The sequence below is a fragment of the Misgurnus anguillicaudatus genome, chromosome 21, assembly GCF_027580225.2.
Source record: "Misgurnus anguillicaudatus chromosome 21, ASM2758022v2, whole genome shotgun sequence".
In the NCBI taxonomy this organism is placed as follows: Eukaryota; Metazoa; Chordata; class Actinopteri; order Cypriniformes; family Cobitidae; genus Misgurnus; species Misgurnus anguillicaudatus.
Genome location: NC_073357.2, coordinates 8,252,377 through 8,272,090, shown reverse-complemented (window position 1 = coordinate 8,272,090; position 19,714 = coordinate 8,252,377). Strand labels below are relative to the sequence as shown.

The window sequence follows — 19,714 nt, the reverse complement described above, 5'->3', positions numbered from 1 at the left end:
ATAATCCATCCCACTCTGAAGTGCTACTAAACTCGATGGAAAAGCTAACCAAGACAAAGTGAGGTGAGCTGACCCGACCTGACCCAAACCAAACCGTGGGGTACTATACAACGGAAAATTAAGCACTATTAATATTGATCTGAGTCTTATCGCACCACCAACAGGCGCGGTTTCATCGCACCCCGTCCAGCACATCAGAGGACTCCTTGAAGCTCCAGAGCAGCGGCTCCTTCGAAAAAGAGATCTGGGAGGGCGAGATGTCCTCCAGTCCCAGGAGAAACTCCATGTCCAGGATGGACTCCAAACAGAAGGGCCGCGGCCTCTTCTCGCTGGGTGGCAAAACCCAAAACTCAGGGGTCCAGAATCAGATTCCCACGCGTCTGCTCCAGCTGGCTTCGTCCAAGGAGAAGAAAGACAAGAAGAAAAAGAAGAACAAGAACAAGGACCCTCAGGAAGCAGGTGAAGAGTGAGATCTCTCCTATACACTGATTCAATACAGATAAAAGGATGATAGCACGAATTGCACACGAGCATTGAACAGGAAGTCATTTTTTCCATGTCTAACTGGCTTTGCATACTGTATACTGTGTTTTTATAATGAAAATGTATTTATCATCGTACGACTGTAACTAAAAGTTGTCATGTTTTCTACAGCATCACACCTGCTGCCCCTGACTGAACCGTCAGGGGACGGAGAGATATATTTCTGCTGATTTTCCATCACCATATCATTTCCTCAACCGTTCCCACTCTCTCCCGTAGGAGACACGTGTCACATCAGGACATCAGACGAAGTGCCCTCTTTGTGGCGAAAAGAAGGGGTGAATTTCACAGAACCTGTCCAAAACATATTTTAAAAGTAATAAGGAATTATATTATCAATAAAGCGAGGCCTAGGGCATTCATTTTAACACAACTGTATTTAAATCGAATCGGATTTTAAATAATCGCCAATTGGTTGTGAACTGCAATTTCATACAGTTTTGACAACAATTTGAAATTTCAGCCCAAATCGTGTTTTGCAAGTTGTTATGGGCAACTATTTAATAGCATACATTTTGCATCAATACGATTGACAGCATGACGTTTTTTTGTGACATTCAAAGGTGAATTTTGCGAAACACACATGTTGAATTTGTGCTTACTTTTAAACATACTTTACGAGAAATTGTGTTTTAAAGGGATCATAGCGTGAAAATAACCCAGTAACTTAGTTTTGGTAAACCATTCTCTGCAAGCATGTAAAAAATTATGTCATTCAGATTTCGCCTGTTTTGTGACGTAGGTAGTGAGTTTTATTATGATAATACCGCCCTTTATATCTGCACTAACCAACCATGGTGGTACTGCCATTTAGTGCAGAGAGAGAAAAATAATTGACAGCCCACCCACATGAAAAAATACTGTAGTATACTTTAGTTTTTACTATAGTAAATTATAGTATATTATAGTATTTACTACACATAGCATAGTATTAACTATGGTAAACTGATAAACTGTAGTACTACTGTAGTAAACTATAGTGTATTGTAGTATACTCTAGAATATATAGAATGGTATTTACTAGAGAAATTTTACATTTCCTATAGTAAGTTTACCATTAATTGCTGTAGTATTTTAATACAGTTCACTTTATTATAGAATGGTCCAAAAATACTATAGTATTTGCTAGAGTAATTTTACTTCATTTCCTATAGTTACATTACTATAAATTACTATAGTACTTTTAATACAGTTTACTGTAGTACATTTACTATAGTATGGTTCAAAAACACTATAGTATTTACTAGAGTAATTTTACTACATCTTTCTATGGTAATTTTAGTATAATATACTATAGTATTTTTTCATTTGGGTTGAATTTCAATTTCAACAAACCACCATTATGGCGATCAGTGTTTGCATTTCATCAGCTCATTTGCATTTTAAAACACACACCCAAAAACGGCGCATTTTTGCTCGCACCTACGAAGTGGCAATGTTAACATGCTATAATAAATTATCTGTGGGGTATTTTGAGCTTAAACTTCACACGTGCACTCCAAAGATTTTTTTTACATCTTTAAAAAAAATCTCATAATATGACCCCTTTAATACATGTAAAAAAAAAAGAAATATCTCTGTACATTTACGAATCATTTGTGTAAGCAGGTTTAGAAAATTGACATTACAGCACCCCTTATTGACCTGTCTTCTAACGACAAAACATTATATGGGGAGAGAGGTGGTGTTCCCTTCATCCTTGCGTTTTCTACTTTAGGTTGTCAAAGGAATTTCGCCTTTGATTGCCACTTAGCACTTTACTACTCTTCAAATTTTACTTTTACCCTGAAAATGACAATCAATATTTCAATAACATTCCAGTGATAATGCCCTTAGGACAGGGTTTTTTCAAACTATCATAAAAACTGGGACCCCCACATATAATGAACCTTTAGTGAGGACCCCTTTCCTAAAATGTATATCCATACATCCATATTTTGTGTAATTTAAACTAAATAAATAGTAATTGTGATATTATAAAGACAGCAAATTGTTTACAAACCTTAATAATTGACTTTCTCTTTGAAAACCCCTGCCCTAGGACGGCTTGCAAGGGCGTGTTTTTGGGCATTTCATGCTAGTTTGAATTTTAATGACTCTGGTGGAAAGGTTAAGCTGTAAATACTGTATGGAGTAGTTACCTGCGGGACAGGTAAAGAATAGATGTGACATCAATTTATGCATTCAAAATTAAGAATAACTGTACCACCCCATCCTCAAATATTCTTATATATAGGAAGTGTCCACCTATTTCATCATATTTCAGAAGATAAGAAAGTCATTTGGTCTGTTTTGGTTATTGTTTGTGCTGCAAATTTGTATTTATTTATTTTTAAAGAGGCACATGCTTTTAAAATCCCACTTGCGCAGGGTTGTATTGTGTAAACCTGCAGTAACTTAACTCTGCCACTAGAGGGTAGCAGAGATTGAAATATTTCTACTTTTGAGGAGCACCCTGTGGATTTACGTAACATTTAAAGTGATGACGTCAAAGAGGACACGGGAGTGAGGATTATTTCTTCACATGTACAAAAGGGGATTTGTTATTTCGTCAAAGCTTATGGCCTTACAGAACTGTCAGCAACACTTTTGTCCTCAGGAAACCTCAAATCAGGCAGTATAATAGGCTACTTAAAAGAAGTACATAAATGTACACAAAAGTTGCTTAGCCTTAAAGAAACAATGAAATGCACTAAAATATAAGCCAGCATTTTCTCAGGATTTTAATTGATTTGATTCATTTTGGTTTAGGAAGTAAGGTTTCATCAGTACATTCATGTACATGGTTTCTTGCTTAATATAAAACTAATGTTATGTACATATCGTTTCGTGTAAAGCATGTCATTTTATTTCATTTGTGATTAATTTTGTAAGAAGTGTAAGGCTTTATTTATCATTGATGTCTTCACAAAATTAAAAGCTGTTGCAATGTTTTTTTTTCTGTTGTCCATTCATTCAGCAGTATCTGAAGGTTGCCTTTTGCTTTTAACAAGATTAAAGCCATGCAGGCAGATTATTTTAAGGAATTGCAACTACAGCGTATAAATACTTGAAGACTCACATGGGTCTTTGATCCGAAGTGCTCCGCATGAGGACGGATCAAGTGAAATATGACTCATTGGCGTTATTCTCCATCCATTAGATTCATGGTGCTGATGTGGGTTGCCAACTGTTGGTTGCAATGCCGTGAAACCTGTTGCTAAGGTAACGGGCCAAGTAGATAGAGAGGAGTGAGTGCGTACATGCAGAGATCAGTGACTATCATCTGAAAGATTTGTTGAATGAGTGATGTTGTAGTAGTATAAGAGTTGGGTATTTATTTTTTCAATTGGTGAGTTCAGCTTCAATTCGTGTAAGTTCTTAAAAATGTGTGAAGAAACGTCAGTACGTATTATTAACAAAGAGGAGCTTTAGTGTTTATGAGAATGGCACCAGATTTTGCTTTAGCAGTTTATTTCTCTGTTAAACAGACTATAATCAGCTCAGGCTAGATTTATTTAGTTATCTGTCTTATTTTAGCATTAGTGTCTGTAGACTGTCAGAACAAAAAGATCAAAAATGGTCCCTATAGCTGTCACTGTATAAGTACCCTTTAAAAATTACTAAATGTTTCCAAATAGGTAAATATTAGGGATGCAGCGATATATATATATATATATATATATATATATATATATATATATATAGTGTAACTATTTTGAATTGGGTAACAATGACAACAGAATTATAGTTTGTACGCTCTGCACTTCTAGAATTTAATATTAGTAGTACTTTGAAACAAGGAGTAAAAAGCAAACCATTAGTAGATGTTATTCTACGTAATTATGTATCATTATTTATTGATGTACACTCACCTAAAGGATTATTAGGAACACCATACTAATATTAGTATTTAACCCGCTTTCGCCTTCAGAACTGCCTTAATTCTACATGGTATTGATTCAACAAGGTGCTGAAAGCATTCTTTAGAAATGTTGGCCCATATTGACAGGATAGGATCTTGGAGTTGATGGAGATTTGTGGGATGCACATCCAGGGCACGAAGCTCCCGTTCCACCACATCCCTAAGATGCTCTATTGGGTTGAGATCTGGTGACTGTGTGGGCCATTTTAGTACAGTGAACTCATTGTCATGTTCAAGAATCCAATTTGAAATGATTCGAGCTTTTTGATATGGTGCATTATCCTGCTGGAAGTAGCCATGGAGTACATGGTGGTCATAAAGGGATGGACATGGTCAGAAACAATGCTCAGGTAGGCCGTGGCATTTAAACGATGCACAATTGGCACTAAGGGGCCTAAAGTGTGCCAAGAAAACATCCCCCACACCATTACACCACCACCAGCAGCCTGCACAGTGGTAACAAGACATGATGGATCCATGTTCTCATTCTGTTTATGCCAAATTCTGTCTCTACCATCTGAATGTCTCAACAGAAATTGAGACTCATCAGACCAGGCAACATTTTTCCAGTTTTGGTGAGCTCGTGCAAATTGTAGCCTCTTTTTCCTATTTGTAGTGGAGATGAGTGGGCCCCAGTGGGGTCTTCTGCTGTTGTAGCCCATCCGCCTCAAGGTTGTGCGTGTTGTGGCTTCACAAATGCTTTGCTGCATACTTCGGTTGTAATGAGTGGTTATTTCAGTCAAAGTTGCTCTTCTTTCAGCTTGAATCAGTCGGCTCATTCTCCTCTGACCTCTAGCATCAACAAGGCATTTTTCGCCCACAGGACGGCTGCATACTGGATGTTTTTCCCTTTTCACACCATTCTTTGTAAACCCTAGAAATGGTTGTACGTGAAAATCTCAGTAACTGAGCAGATTGTGAAATACTCACAACGACCCGTCTGGCACCAACAACCATGCCACCCTCAAAATTGCTTAATCCACCTTTCTTTCCCATTCTGACATTCAGCTTGGAGTTCAGGTTTGTCTTGACCAGGACCACACCCCTAAATGCATTGAAGCAACTGCCATGTGATTGGTTGATTCGATATTTGCATCAATGAGAAATTGAACAGGTGTTCCTAATAATCCTGTAGGTGAGTGTATATCGGTATTATCGGTAGATGTCATACATACATTAATCAAGTATCGGCATTTATCAGATGATGTCATTCTATGTAATTAAGTATCGTTATCTATTGTCATTATGTCATTATGTACATGTCATTCTAAATAAGCAAGTATTGGCATCTATTAGTAGATGTCATTCTACGTACTTAAGTATCGTTATTTATTGATTTCTACTGGTATAGGTAGATGCCATTCTAATAATTAAGTATTGGTATCAGCAAATACAATTTCAATCAGTGGATTCCTACTAAATATTCATACCTACATTATATTATTGTACATAGAAACATACAAAGTGTCTGAGCAGAAGAAAAATCTAATCATTGTTTGCCCCCAGTACATTTAGTCTCTAGATTTTATGAGTATGTGGGTTCCTTTACAATCAAATCCATGACCTTTACGCCACTAATGCAATGCTGTACCAACTGAGCTACAGGGACATGATGAAATACCCGTGCATCTGATCAACAACACAACATAGTGGGTTTTTATTCAAACAGCTGTGTATGAGGAATCAAATAAGAATTGGTGATCTTATCGCATCACCAATAAGATAACAGGTGGGTTCGGGTCAGACAGATGTGCTGTCCAGATCCTTTTTTAGCACAGGCACAAAGATACAGACGTGGAGCAGAGAAATGTAATGCAGCAGATGGCAGACACATCATTAGGTGTGAAGGAGGTTCGAGAATCTCCGCAAATGGACATATCTGGTGACCTCAAACATACAGTACAGCAAAGTCATAAATAGCTATGTTATGTAAAAAGAAGAATAAGTAAGTCCTGCTTTTAATATCATCCAGCTGCGCTTGCTTCATCTGGATATTTGATTCGACCTGCCTGCTGAATTTCTTCGAATGTGTGCCAAGGTTCTGTGTGCTGTGCTTGGAGAATCGATGCGGTTTTGGCAAACGCGCCGAAGGCAACAGATGATCATACAAACACTGATTTGAACACCAAACATTGATTTGATTCATCTGCTTATGCACTTTGTGCTTTCATTTTTCCAGTTACTGTACAGTGGGGATCGAAAGTTTAGGCACCCTTGGTAAATATGAAAATCTATAATGTTTCCAAAAATACTCTTCTTTGTTTCATATGTCTGCAAAACCAAGTCCTTTTTAAAGTTCCAGTATGGCAAATTAAATAGGACTTGGTTTTGCGGCCATATGAAATGAAGAAGAGTATTTTTGGCAATAGGGATCACAATATGGTTTTGGTGCACACAAGGATTAAAACGTGCTCCATGTCTACAGTTTTTGCCAGATCTTCGTTGTTTTCCTGGTCCTGGACATCTTATTCAGACACATGGCTTCATGGATTATATTAAATACCAACAAATAAACAGATAACTTCAATAAAACATTATATTTTTGTGATTTTTTAAGAATTAAGTCTTAAAAGAAGACACATTATATATTTTTATAGCTTTCTTTGTTCATATTTACCAAGGGTGCCCAAAGTTTCGATCCCCTCTAAGTCATCATCACCTGCCTTACACTTTGAACAGGATTGTGTGCATGTAAACTGTTTGCATTATATTTGGTACAGCATTTAGTCCAAATGCTAAGATTTTGTTGCCGGCCCCTATTATTATTATTATTATCAGACATTTTGAAGTCATTTATGTCAGAAAGTGGATAAATGTAATATATAATAGATAAGCTGCACTGCAATTGGCTTAAAAGCCAATTAAAGAGGACTTTTAACGGTTATTATAGATGTTTGCAAGAAAAATGACTCAAACATTTGCTATAAAATGAACATTACATCACAGATAAAGATTTTGCCTGGATCTGTTTTCTATTACGTTTCAGAAATCAATCATATCTACAAAACATAATGCAGACGTATCTTCCCATCACAGAAAACTTTTATATTTGACTTTCTCTGACTTGACTTGGTTTGCCCGGCTGACAGTAAAAATGAGCTAAAGAGGTTCAATTGGATCCGGAGGGGAGATATCGATCATATCAATACACAGATAATATCATCATTAGATAAAAGCAGAGCTGGACATGAAGGGTCTAAATGGATTCTGTAGTTTCTCAGAAAGTCATTTTTTCATCATTAGTAAAACTCTGCTTTCTACCATGATTTAGTTACAAAACTCGGTCCTGCTGGAATAAAAACAGTCTGAAATGTAGTTTTCCAATAAATACATGTCCTGCTTGCTGCAGTGTGGATTTCATTTGTAATAATATAAACTGTTTTTTTATTATTTGGTTTATTAAAATGCAGTCTACTCTCAAATGAACAAGTATGGCCTTTCGAACAAGTGTTCTTTGGGGAATGGAGCTTGCATGAACCTGCATTTATTAACTTCACTTTTTATGTCTTATTTGCATTACAGGGTAGTTCAGATGTAACTGAGTTTGTTGCAGTAGGTGATCACAGTCTACAAGAGTACATTTTAAAAATAAAGTTACAATTATATCGGACGCACGAGCGTCGCCATGGTTACACGCCTGGCCGGCCAAGTTAAGTTCCCGTCTCTGTTTGTTTATCGATTTGGCTAGAGGCTAAACAGACCTCTTTGGAACAAATACCTTGTTTCGGTTTCCTAAAGACGAGGGAAGACTGCATCATAAAGCGCCTTTATTATTGCATGCTCAAATCAGCCTGAGACAAACCCGTCTTCAAACTCTTCAAATACTGGAGAAGTTCAACAGCACTGTGTCAAGCAACATTTATTTAAGCTCACAGGATAAATGTTGGTTTCTCTGATGTTTTAGATCATTTTCCGCATCTGCACCCTGTATGTGAAGCACAGACGTGTTTATTGGATATGGAAGAAAGAGCGTGCATTTAGCCCCAAGGCATATTTCCATCAATGGAGTTTCAAGCATGCAATCTGCATATTTAGCTTTGCCTGAAATGAAGCAGACGGTGGTCGCGTTCCTCGTCTGAAGTAAGAAGGAATTACCCATGAAGTAACTGTAAGCTGTATGTATCAGCATAATTCTGAAGCATGTAAAAGTAGATGTTAGAGTAGAACCTGGTCCACTAAAAGACTACAGTTTGGCAATGTGCTCTTGTATTGTTTGACCCAGGTTAATAGACCATCCCCTGGTTTCAAAGACAAGGCTTAAGTTGAGCTGTCTCAACTGAAAATAACTTGCACTGACAGATCTTAAAATAAGCTGTGTCATTGATCTGTCTTAAGATACACACCAGTAACATCTTTTGGTAAAACTTTACTTAAAGTGGCGTGCATAAGACTGACATGACACCTTCATAATCATGACATGACACATGAAGGAGATTTGATGCACGTACAGGTAGAGCTGCACGATTAATCGTTAAAAGATTGTGATCTCGATTCGACCCCCCCAAACGATCTTAATACAGCATTTCGACGATTCAGGTAATTATATTTTCAAAGAGGAAAGTTCTCGTCATTTCTCTCGACAACAATCACAGCGGCTGCAATGACGTCTTGACAATTTATTATTGCGCAAGCCAGATGTGCTCGTGCTCGCTCCAATGGTACAGCGGATGCTTTCACCGAGAAGTTAGACAGAAAGAAACAGAAACTAAAGAGAATGAATGAGGCAGAGCAATGCACAGGTACGTCCGACAAGAACCTTGATTTTTTTAGTTCCAAAAAGAGGATATTTTTCCAGATCTTAACCCTTTCTGAAAGGGTTTATAGCACAGGGGATGGATGACCTACTACTTCCGGTTAGATTTTGCAGTGTGCATACGATGGACACTTCACTATGCCATGATGCCCCGGGAGAGGAGTTATCCAACAAAGACGACGACACGTAGTGGCTGTATTCGCGCTGGAATGACATGACGTGATGATGACGTATGTCATGTGCTGTAGCAACATGGCGGATGTAGTACGTCCAAATCTCATTCATACTACCATGATTCATACTATACAGTAACTACTAATTTAACGGCAAGTAAGTAGGTACTTCATCTCATTCAATTTATACTGTACAGTATGCGGTTTCAGATGCAGCCATTGCCTGCGTCCAAATAACCACATTTGCGGTCTTTGCACTCGACCACTTACATTACGTTTTCCTATATTTGGCCCAAGTGTTCTAGTGGGCGTGAAGATTAATCGTGCATGTAGATTTATTCACACGATGGACGTTCACGCCGCCAGCGAGAGCGTCAAAAACGCCCTAACGCTTGAATGCATTCTCTGGAATCCTCTATAGCGGAGGTTCCCGCCTCCCGATTGGTTGCCGCCGAACGTTTTCGCCTTGCGATTGGTTGCTGCCGAATCGCGTCATAGCTCAATTTGCACCAAAACGTATTCATATTTTTTAAAGCTCACGTAACACACGCTGTTTCTGCATTTCTGATGTTAATCTGGAGTACCTATAGAGTAGTATGACATCCTTTATATCTCCGAAGAGTCTGTAGTTTAATCAGATTTATAAAAGAAAGATTAGCTTTACCGAATCTTTCCGATAACGTACAAAAAATGAAGAAGGAGGAGTTACTACCGCGGGTGGAGCGAGTACGAGTCATGCAACACTATACAACACTTATTACTTATGATTCACTACATGTTCGTGTCATTTATATAATATGCATGCGCATATCAGGGGCGTCGAACTGGGGGTAAATCCAGTACTGATTACCAGGGCCCCACAGAAAGAGAGGGCCCTTGAAAAGTCTGGAATATATTATGGGGTGGGGCATGGGGGCCCATCAGGACTGCCTATGCATAGGGCCCGAGATCTTGTGCAACGCCCCTGCGCATAGTTACAACATAAGACAGAAGTCGTACTTACCGCATGCAACTATATCCATTGTTTCCATAAGTTCTTGAGAATCGTGAGAGAATTGTAATCTTTATTTTAAACAAAAGAATCGTGATTTTCATTTTATACATAATTTTGCAGCTCTACATACAGGTATATACTGTCTTTAAGTGTTATTCGTTTATTTTGTGTTATTCGTTTAAGTTATGTCATTTTTAATGCAAAAATGACATTGTTTGAGATGTATTGGTTTATGTCATAACAATGACATCATAACTTTTCACGACAACTTTGTATTGGTTATTGTCATAACAATGACATCATAACTTTTTATGACAACTTCACAAATTCAGTGACAAATTCAATTTGTACCACTGTAGTTGAGGTCAAGAAAAATATTCTTGACGCTGTTATAAAACTATTTTACAGACTATTAACACTTAATGACATTTTAATGACAAATTCAATTTGTATCACTGATAAAAAGTGGTCATAAAAATATTCATGACACAATTATAATGGCTTTATAACAGCCAATGTCAAAACCAACAACATGACAGTTTATTAAAAAGATTTTTATCTTTGCAATAAAAATTACATAATTGAGTGAATGACAGTTGTCATAAACATGCATAAAATTTCCTTTATGTTCATGACATGTGTCATGTCATAATTATGAAGGTGTCATGTCAGTCTTATGCAGACCCCTTCAAGTGCTTTTTACACATGCCACAGCGTTATGTCTTCAATTAAAATACGATGTCTATTGCATGAACCCTGTCAAAAACCTGACCAAATATTGCAATTAAACCAATTTAACTGGCGATCTCCATGTAAACAGTGCCGTATGGTTTCACATGTACACACTGCAGTGAGCTCTATTAAGTGAATGAGGATGCTGATGCTATTTCAAGTCAATCTAGTTTTTAGCTTTATGAAATCATTTTCTCCACAGCCAGTGAACTGAATCATTTAGTAAATCTCAAACTCAATTTCTTGGCCTCCCACTGACAATAAAATCCTTTCACTTTTCTTCCCATTAAATCGCAGAATTACGTTTATTTCTATTATGGAGCTAAGATGACGTATCATACGCCGATATAAACATGGAGCTGAATTGATGCCTTGCGTCGGTCTGTGGATTTTTCCTCTAACAGACGAAGTGTTTTACATGAGTTCAGAGCGAGCAACTGAATATTCCCTGTTTGATCAATGTAAACCGTTTATCATAACATTGCTTTGACTGTATATCAAAACATAGCCTCGGTTTTGCTCTAAACAGCAGATTGATGTTTATTCATGCATTCGGATTTTGGTTTTGGGTGTTTTATAACCAACGGTTACCCCATGCACCCTACTGAAAAGACCAGTTAAATCCAGCCTAAGACTGGTTTTAGCTGGTTTAGCAGGCTGGTTGTAGAGAGGTTTAGAGGGGTCTCATCAATTTTGTTAGACTTCAATGTATACACCAATTTTGCGTGCATATGTTATGCAACTACTTCTCGTTCACTTTGGTGGAAAGTAAGGTGCGTGCACATACCATGCATCTTTTCATGTATTGGTTTTTTTCAATTTGTTTTAAACCATTGTTGCTTGGAGCTGGGGTTAGATGTTGGGTTTGGGTTAGGATGTCCGAAATGTAACAGAAAGTTGTTCTAACACCAACCCCAAGCAACAATGGTAAAAAAAAGAGAAATCAATAGAATGACAGACGAAGATGCGTGGTATTTCTACGCATCTGCTCTCCACCAAAGTGAACGGTAAGGACTGTATAGCATATACACACAAAACTGAACTCTGGCATATGCATTGCACAATTTTAAAAATTTGTGTTATTTATAAACAAATTGATAAGACTGGGCTGAGCTGGTGGGTCTGTTAGTTTTAGCTGGTGGGTTGGCTGGTCTCCCTACTAATAAAAGTGGCAAAAAACCTTTAAAATCAGCCTGCTACACCAGCTAAAACCAGGCTACCTACCTTTTCGATAGGGCCAATAGTAACCGAATGGTATCCCATGATGCGTCTTGATGAAGTCCTTGGAATATTTTATGTTCATACAAATACATAATTCGGTACTCTTAGCGGGCGGTTTCCCGGACAGGGTTTAGATTAATCCATAACTAGGCATTAGTTATTTTAGAACATTTAAGTAGTTTTTACAAACAAACCTTACAAAAAACTCAGGGATTCCTACACCTAAGTTAACTTCAAATTCAAGGACCTTTCAAGGACTTTCCAGGTCCAATACCCTCATATTCAAGGACTAAATGTGGGGACACATTTCAAGTGAGAGCAAGGTTACATTGTGTTACCTTTTAAGATACATTGTTACAGTTCCCTTTCGAGGTAACTCGCGCTGCGTCGCTCGAACTGATTTTGCCAAGTGGTTGATGTCCTCAGGGCAACATATTGTGTTGACCCAAGGACAACATTTTTCTAAATAAAACCTAAACCCACCCCAAACCCCAACCCTAACCATAACCAAACTCTAAAATCAGAGAGACATGATAAGTTAAAAACAATGGTCTAGAAACAGCTAATCCTGGTTGTAAGCTTAGACTTAAAACAAACTGTAAATTTATTTCTGAAATCTGATTGGTTGATTGAAATGTTGTCCCAGGATCAACATAATGTTGCCCTGAGGACATCAACCACTTGGCAAAATCAGGAGAGCCCGCTGCGTCACTGCCGTGACACTTTGGGGACGCTTCCAGGGGTAAGTGCATCTGAATGTGTGTATTAAATTCAACCAATGGTGAGGCTTAACGACAAAGACAGGGTGACGCGGTAGCCAGAACGTATATCGCTATCTGAAATATTGCCAAATACGGCTTTACAGGGACGCAGGAAGTATGGCAAGGGAGAAGCAGCGTCTCGTTCCCTTTTCAGGAAACAACAGTTACATGCGTAACACGAGACGTTTTCATGTGTCAAACACAACTATGCAAAAAAGCATTTTGGTATGAATCAACATTCGCATACAGAAGATATAAGCATTTAAAGCGAGACGTTTAGCACATGTGTTTAAAAGGCTAGAAATTTTATGATATTATCCTACACTACACAGGGAATAATATGGATTTTTTTCCAGAAAATTTCTTGCATAAAATAGATTCAAGCACTTTCAATGATCTGTATCTATTTATGTATATTTTCAAAAACTTCCCAGGGCCTTGAATTATTTCCCCCAGATTTACAAACTTTCAAGGATTTCAAGGACCCGTGGGAACCCTGAAAACTATACTTATGCAACCCAATATCACGAAATTATGTACCTATAGGCACGTATGGACCAACGTGAAAATGTCATGTTTTGAACGTGAGAATATCACGCTTTTATGTTTGTGTCACTGTCACGTATTGGTTACTCAACTTTTTTGTCCTAATTTCTTACCATTGTCGCTTCGGTTTAGGGTTAGATTTACATAAAATGACATCCCTACCTAAACCCAACTCTAACCCCAACGTCAGGCGACATTTGGTTAAAGTTTAGAAAATATAAAAATAATAAGTCTTGTATCTTTTTTTTTAATAAACCAATACTTACGTGCCTATAGGTACATAATTTCGTGATATAGGGTTGCCTTATGACAAAACAATGGTATTGATGTATGTTAAAATATGTCAGTGCAAGGTGTTTTTAAATCAAGGCTGCTCAAACATGCATTTTAGTCTGGGACTAAGATAGGCACTGTCTGGGAAACTGCCCCTTAATGTTTGAATTTGAATAGCAATTCAATATTCATCAACCTATCCAATTACGAAAAACAGTTACTCTTTTTCCACCAAAATACTGCAATGCTGTACAAAAAAATAAACACATTATCTAGTTTTTTAATATCCAGAATAACACCTTATAGACATCATTTATGATTATACCAGGAATAGTGAAGCTTTCGGTCAAATGTGCAAATTGTTGTGTGTGCCAATCACAACAAACCGTATTTGCATATAGATGTCTTTGAGGTACAGGATCAGATATAGCATGTTACATTTTACAGGGTCAGAGAGTGGATGGAAAATAATCTAAAAAAAAAATAGTTTTGACTTTTTAGGGACATAAATTCAATGCAAGGCTGATTTAAGCACTCAGAGTCTCAGATATATACCGCAATATTTACAGTACCAAAAACTAGCTCTTTTTCTTACATATTTCGTCTCTAGAGTCTCTCATCGACATTCCTCTCAGTTGAGCAGCAGTCAATAGATTTGTCAGTATTAATAATTCCTCTGACTCATTTGTAACGTCTGTCTAGTGACTGCAGTGAATCAATCACAGACAAAAATCCCTGTTGCCCGGGTAACATCGGTGACATCTGTCATAGTCTTTGCGCTTTTCGGATGCCGTGAGCTGCGATGCTGCGAGCTTTTGAATCACAGCTACAGTGATCAGACTGATTTAATGAATCACATGGATGTAATTAACGGGACATACAATATTTCATTGAGAATGACTCGTATTACTAACACATGCAAGGACAATAATTAATATAACACATACACTATATGAAGTCCATGTAGGATTGTAGTTATATGGTATGAAATGCTACGATGTAAAATTCCTACATTATTATTAATGATATAAGGTGATTCAACACTGCCAAAAATGATAGTCCCAGTATTTGAATCTGATTGGTTAAGAAGAATGTGTGCAAGAACAAGTGAGTAACAAGCATTCGTTTCTGCAGTGGTTTTATTGCAACGTTTTTTAATTAGCTACAAAGGCTTAGACGCATCATTTCAAGCAACATCCCTCATCCGTTATATTGTTTCTTCATTTAGATTAGGGCTGCAAAACGATTAATCGTTTGCAGAACAAAAGTTTTTGTTTACATCATATATGTGTGTGTGTACTGTGTATAATAATTACACATGCATGTATATTTTAAGAAAAAAAAAAAAATAATATATATATATATATATATATATATATATATATATATATATTAGGGCTGTCAATAGATTAAAAAAATTAATCTAGATTAATCGCATGATTTCATGAGTTAACTGCGATTAATCGCAAATTAATCGCACATTTTTATCCATTCTAAATTTACCCTAATTTAACACTTTTCAGGTTTTTAATATTCTAATCATATATACATATATAGATGCTTTATGCAAATGTATGTTAACAACAGCCTGTTTACATTTTAACAGAATCACCAGCCATTGTTTTGTATATGAATTTTCCTTTCAGAAGATTTTTCTTTCTCCATTTTTGTTTGCTGCTGCATCATTTGTGACCTGTGCTGGCAAGTTGAGTCGGAATTAGCAAATTTTAAAAAAATAGTTGTTCATATTTTGACATTCTCTATTAAAACATAGAACAATGCATGATTTGTTGAAATATAACAAAATATGACAGAACGTCTCGGTTACGGATGTAACCCTCGTTCCCTGAAGGAGGGAACGGAGACGTCACGTCGTGACCGACGAATTGGGAACTCGCTTAGAGAGACCAATCTGCTTCGAATACTACAAAAAACGCCAATGAACTTGGCATTGAGATATTTGCATAATGCTGGCGCCGCCCCGCCAGGTGCGTATATAAGGCGCACGTGCAAATAAGGAAATCAGCTTCTGTTCGCTGAGAAAGCCGGAAGGTGACCGGCCTAAACAGCAGGTGGCAGCACCTGTGGCGACGGGACGTGACGTCTCCGTTCCCTCCTTCAGGGAACGAGGGTTACATCCGTAACCGAGACGTTCCCTTTCAGTCGGTCACTACGACGTCACGTCGTGACCGACGAATTGGGAATCCCTACCAAAACGCCACTAGGGGCTGACCTCTTCCAGTGTCTGCGTAAAGCCCTCCGGTTCCACTTAAGGATAAGGAGAATTAGGTTTTAAGGCAGAAGGCCGGGCACTAGATGTTCCTTTAACCCACAGTAGTGCCAGCGACTGGGAAGCGCCCTATCTGAGCGGTATAGGGACGCTGCGGAAGCCACCGCCCCGTTAAGGGCTATTGGTGGGCGAAAGTCAACCGTAGTTGAGGTCTAAATGACAGCCGTGGCTGTGTAAGCAAAGCAGTGCTCTGCTAAGGGAAACGTGGGCTAGTAGGATTAACCCCACGGAATAATACTCACAAAGGAACCCGTTGGGACGCAATGTGGGGCCCTGGCCAAACACGTAGGTTCGTAAGAATACAACTAGTGAAAGGCTGACAGCCAATGCTCCGCAACAAAGGCTGTCAAGGCAGTGGAGGGAGCAAATCAAACCATTACGCATTTTTGCTCTGTTAGCCTTCCATACTGAAAACTCAATTTGGAGCCTCAGTCGGAGGCTGCAAGCCGACTTGCGAGTCTGCTCTCCGTGCCCTCCCTGGTGAGGAAAGAACACGAGAGGACACAGGCTCGATACGAACATTGTAAAATCTAATGAACGTATTAGGTGTCGCCCAACCAGCAGCTCTACAGATGTCTGTTAGCGAGGAACCACGAGCTAAAGCCCAAGATGAGGCAACACTCCGTGTGGAATGCGCTCTCAAATTAAAGGGCAAGGAATGCCCTGCAAATTGTAAGCTAGGGCGATAGTATGAACTATCCAATGAGACATCCTCTGCTTAGTGACAGCTTTCCCTTTCTGCTGGCCACCATAACAAACAAAGAGCTGGTCTGAGGTCCTGAAGCTTTGCGTGCGGACCACGTAGAATCGCAGTGCGCGTACGGGGCACAACAAAGCTTCTGTTGGGTTTGCCTGCTCCAAAGGCAATGCTTGCAAGCTCACCACCTTATCTCTGAAGGGAGTGGTGGGAACTTTGGGCACGTAGCCTGGTCTGGGTCCTCAGTGAGACAGCAGGACCAAACTAAAGGCACGAATCGTCAACAGAGAATGCATGTAAATCTCCTACTCTCTTCATGGAGGCCAATGCTAGCAGGGTCAGAGTTTTCATTGATAAAAACTTCAGACTCGCAAACTGCAAAGGCTAAATCGGAGACCTGAAGGCTTCAGCACCATGGACAGGTCTCAGGAAAAAAGAGGGAGGGCGCGAGGGGTTTAGCCTGCGAGCGCCTCTTTAAAATGTAATAATTAAATCATGCTGGCCAACTGATCTGCTGTAGATAAGTGAGTGATGAGCAGAAATAGCGGCGATATCAACTTTAATGGCGGAGGGACAGCCTACCATCTAACCCATGTTAAAGATATAAAAGCATAATGTTAAAGGGCATTCTCTGGGTCCTCGCGTTGCGAAGAGCACCGGGTGACGAAAAGGTTTCATTAAGTGCGTAAGCCCGTCCTGTGGACGGTGCTCGAACCGCGTCGATGGTGTTAGATACCGCTTGCGATAAATCACCTAAACCTTGCGCGCGCTCAACGACCATACATGGACAGGTCGGGGCGCGAGTGCCAAATGTGCCCCTTCCTAAGAAAGAAAGTCCTTCCTCAGGGGAATCCGCCAGGGAGGGCTGTCGCGAGGAGCATTAACTATGAAAACCAATTCTTGGTCGTCCAGTACGGACGATTAATAAAAGGCTCTCCTCGTCCTGCCTGACTTTGCACAGTGTCTGCGCAATAAAGCTCACTGGAAGGAATGCGTATTTACGCACCCCCCGCGGCCAGCTGTGTGCCAACGCATCCACGCAGAGGCTGCCCTCGTTAGTGAATAAAATAGGCGACAGTGGGTATCATCCGGCGACGCAAACAGATCTATCTACGCACAACCGAACTTCTTCCAAATTAGCTGGACCGTCTGGGGGTGGAGTCGCCATTCGCCGGGGGCGCAGCTCGGGAAGCGCGTACCGCTGTATTGAGCGATCCCGGGATGTAAATGGCACGAAGGGACCTCAGATGCTTCTGACTCCAAAGGAGGAGATGACGAGCGAGATGCGACAGGTGACGAGAGCGCAAAACCGCCTTAACGGTAAATAACGCAACAGTCGCAAAGTTATCGGTGTCTACTAATACATCCTTCCCTCGCATCTCCATAGCGGAGCGTACAAGTCCCAGATATACAGCGCACCGCTCGCGGCAGTTGGGGTGCTATGCACACCCCAGACTGCAAGCCCGTCATACGTGGCTGAACATCCCGTGCTTAGGGCATCGTATGCTACAGAATGCCAGGAGACCCCTCAAAGGCATATCTTGCTATCAGAAATGCTGGGTCTACTACGGGGAAATTTAAATGACACGCAGGTGCAGTGTTTACACAATGCATGCCGGTGCGCCACGCTCTCCTCGAGACTCGATCGTAAAGCCAATGCTGAAGCGGTCTCATATGACGCAGCTCGAGCAGCGTCACAGCTGCAGCATGCTGTCATATGTCCAGGGCTTCTGAAATTGTTTCAGAGGGACCGCGTACTTCCCTCGAATTAAACCGAGGCAAGTCAGAACTGACTAGTTGCGCGCTCTTGTAAAACACGCCAATTAGTTGATCGAGTCTAATTCCATACTGAGAAAAAGGATCCTCTGCACGGGGCAAAGTTGCTCTTACCCAGTCGACCTGATGACTTAAACGAGCGAGATGCCGAAGCATTAACTCTCTGTGTTCGCGCACGTCTGCCAAGAACGGGCTATTATAAGTCAACGTAAATAAAAGCAGAATGCAAACAACGCTCTCTCTCTGATATTTTAATGTCGTGACTAGCACTTTCATGGAGACACGGAGAGAGAGAGACAGCTCGAATGATGTACTTAATATTAATATGCCCACCCCACGACGCGGAGCGAAAAACGGTCTAAGGCGAGGGAGATGGACACAAAAAGTACACGTCTTACAGGTCTAAGGCTGCAAACCGATCTGAATATTGAAATACGAGCCTCGGCGTTATCGTCCAAAAAAGACCACCTTTGTGGAGCCGGTGCGTAAATCAAATCGATCGTAACCCACCGCGTATTTTGGGTACTATGAGATAAAGGCTGGAAAAACCCTATCATCATATCATCATCTCGGTAAGAGGGACCGGCTCGATAATCCTTCGCCAGCAGGACATCGACTTATGCACGCAGTACATGTGCATCGGACACTTTCACTATAGTGAAAACGAAAGCCCGAGAATTTTGGGGTTGTGCCGGTAATTGTATTTCGTAACCGAGGCGGATCGTGCGTAAAACCCAACGAAACGGGCTGGGAACTGAAGCCAAGCACCCAGGCACCGTACGAGGAGAATTAACGACACTACCGAAGTACCCGCGGTGGGGCAGCGAAGCGAGACAGGTGAGACTGCCGGTGCGTCTGCTGTGACAGCATAAGCATCTACAGTATGTGTGTGTGTGTGTGACACACTGACCTGAGCCCGCTGAAGGTGACGGTCGTCTGGTCTCCTCTGCGGAGAGCACAGACTCCGATGAGGGTGATGGTTGTCCGGTCTCTTCAGTGGAGGGCTCGGACTCCTCAGAACACCCGCTGGCGATAGAGGAGAGGTAGGGTG

General features: G+C 40.0%; 1 protein-coding gene across 4 annotated transcripts in view; it reads left to right on the top strand.

Moving 5' to 3' along the window:
• LOC129429268 (uncharacterized) overlaps positions 1 to 3,476 on the top strand; it is a 109,108-nt gene extending 105,632 nt beyond the window's left edge. For all 4 annotated transcript variants that reach the window (XM_073859657.1, XM_073859656.1, XM_073859655.1 and 1 more), the window contains 2 exons: positions 165 to 459; positions 655 to 3,476. In XM_073859657.1, coding sequence (XP_073715758.1) covers positions 165 to 459; positions 655 to 713 — 354 coding nt within the window. In that variant the 3' untranslated portion in view covers positions 714 to 3,476. The remainder of the gene's footprint in view (positions 1 to 164; positions 460 to 654) is intronic.
• Positions 3,477 to 19,714: the final 16,238 nt, after the last annotated feature.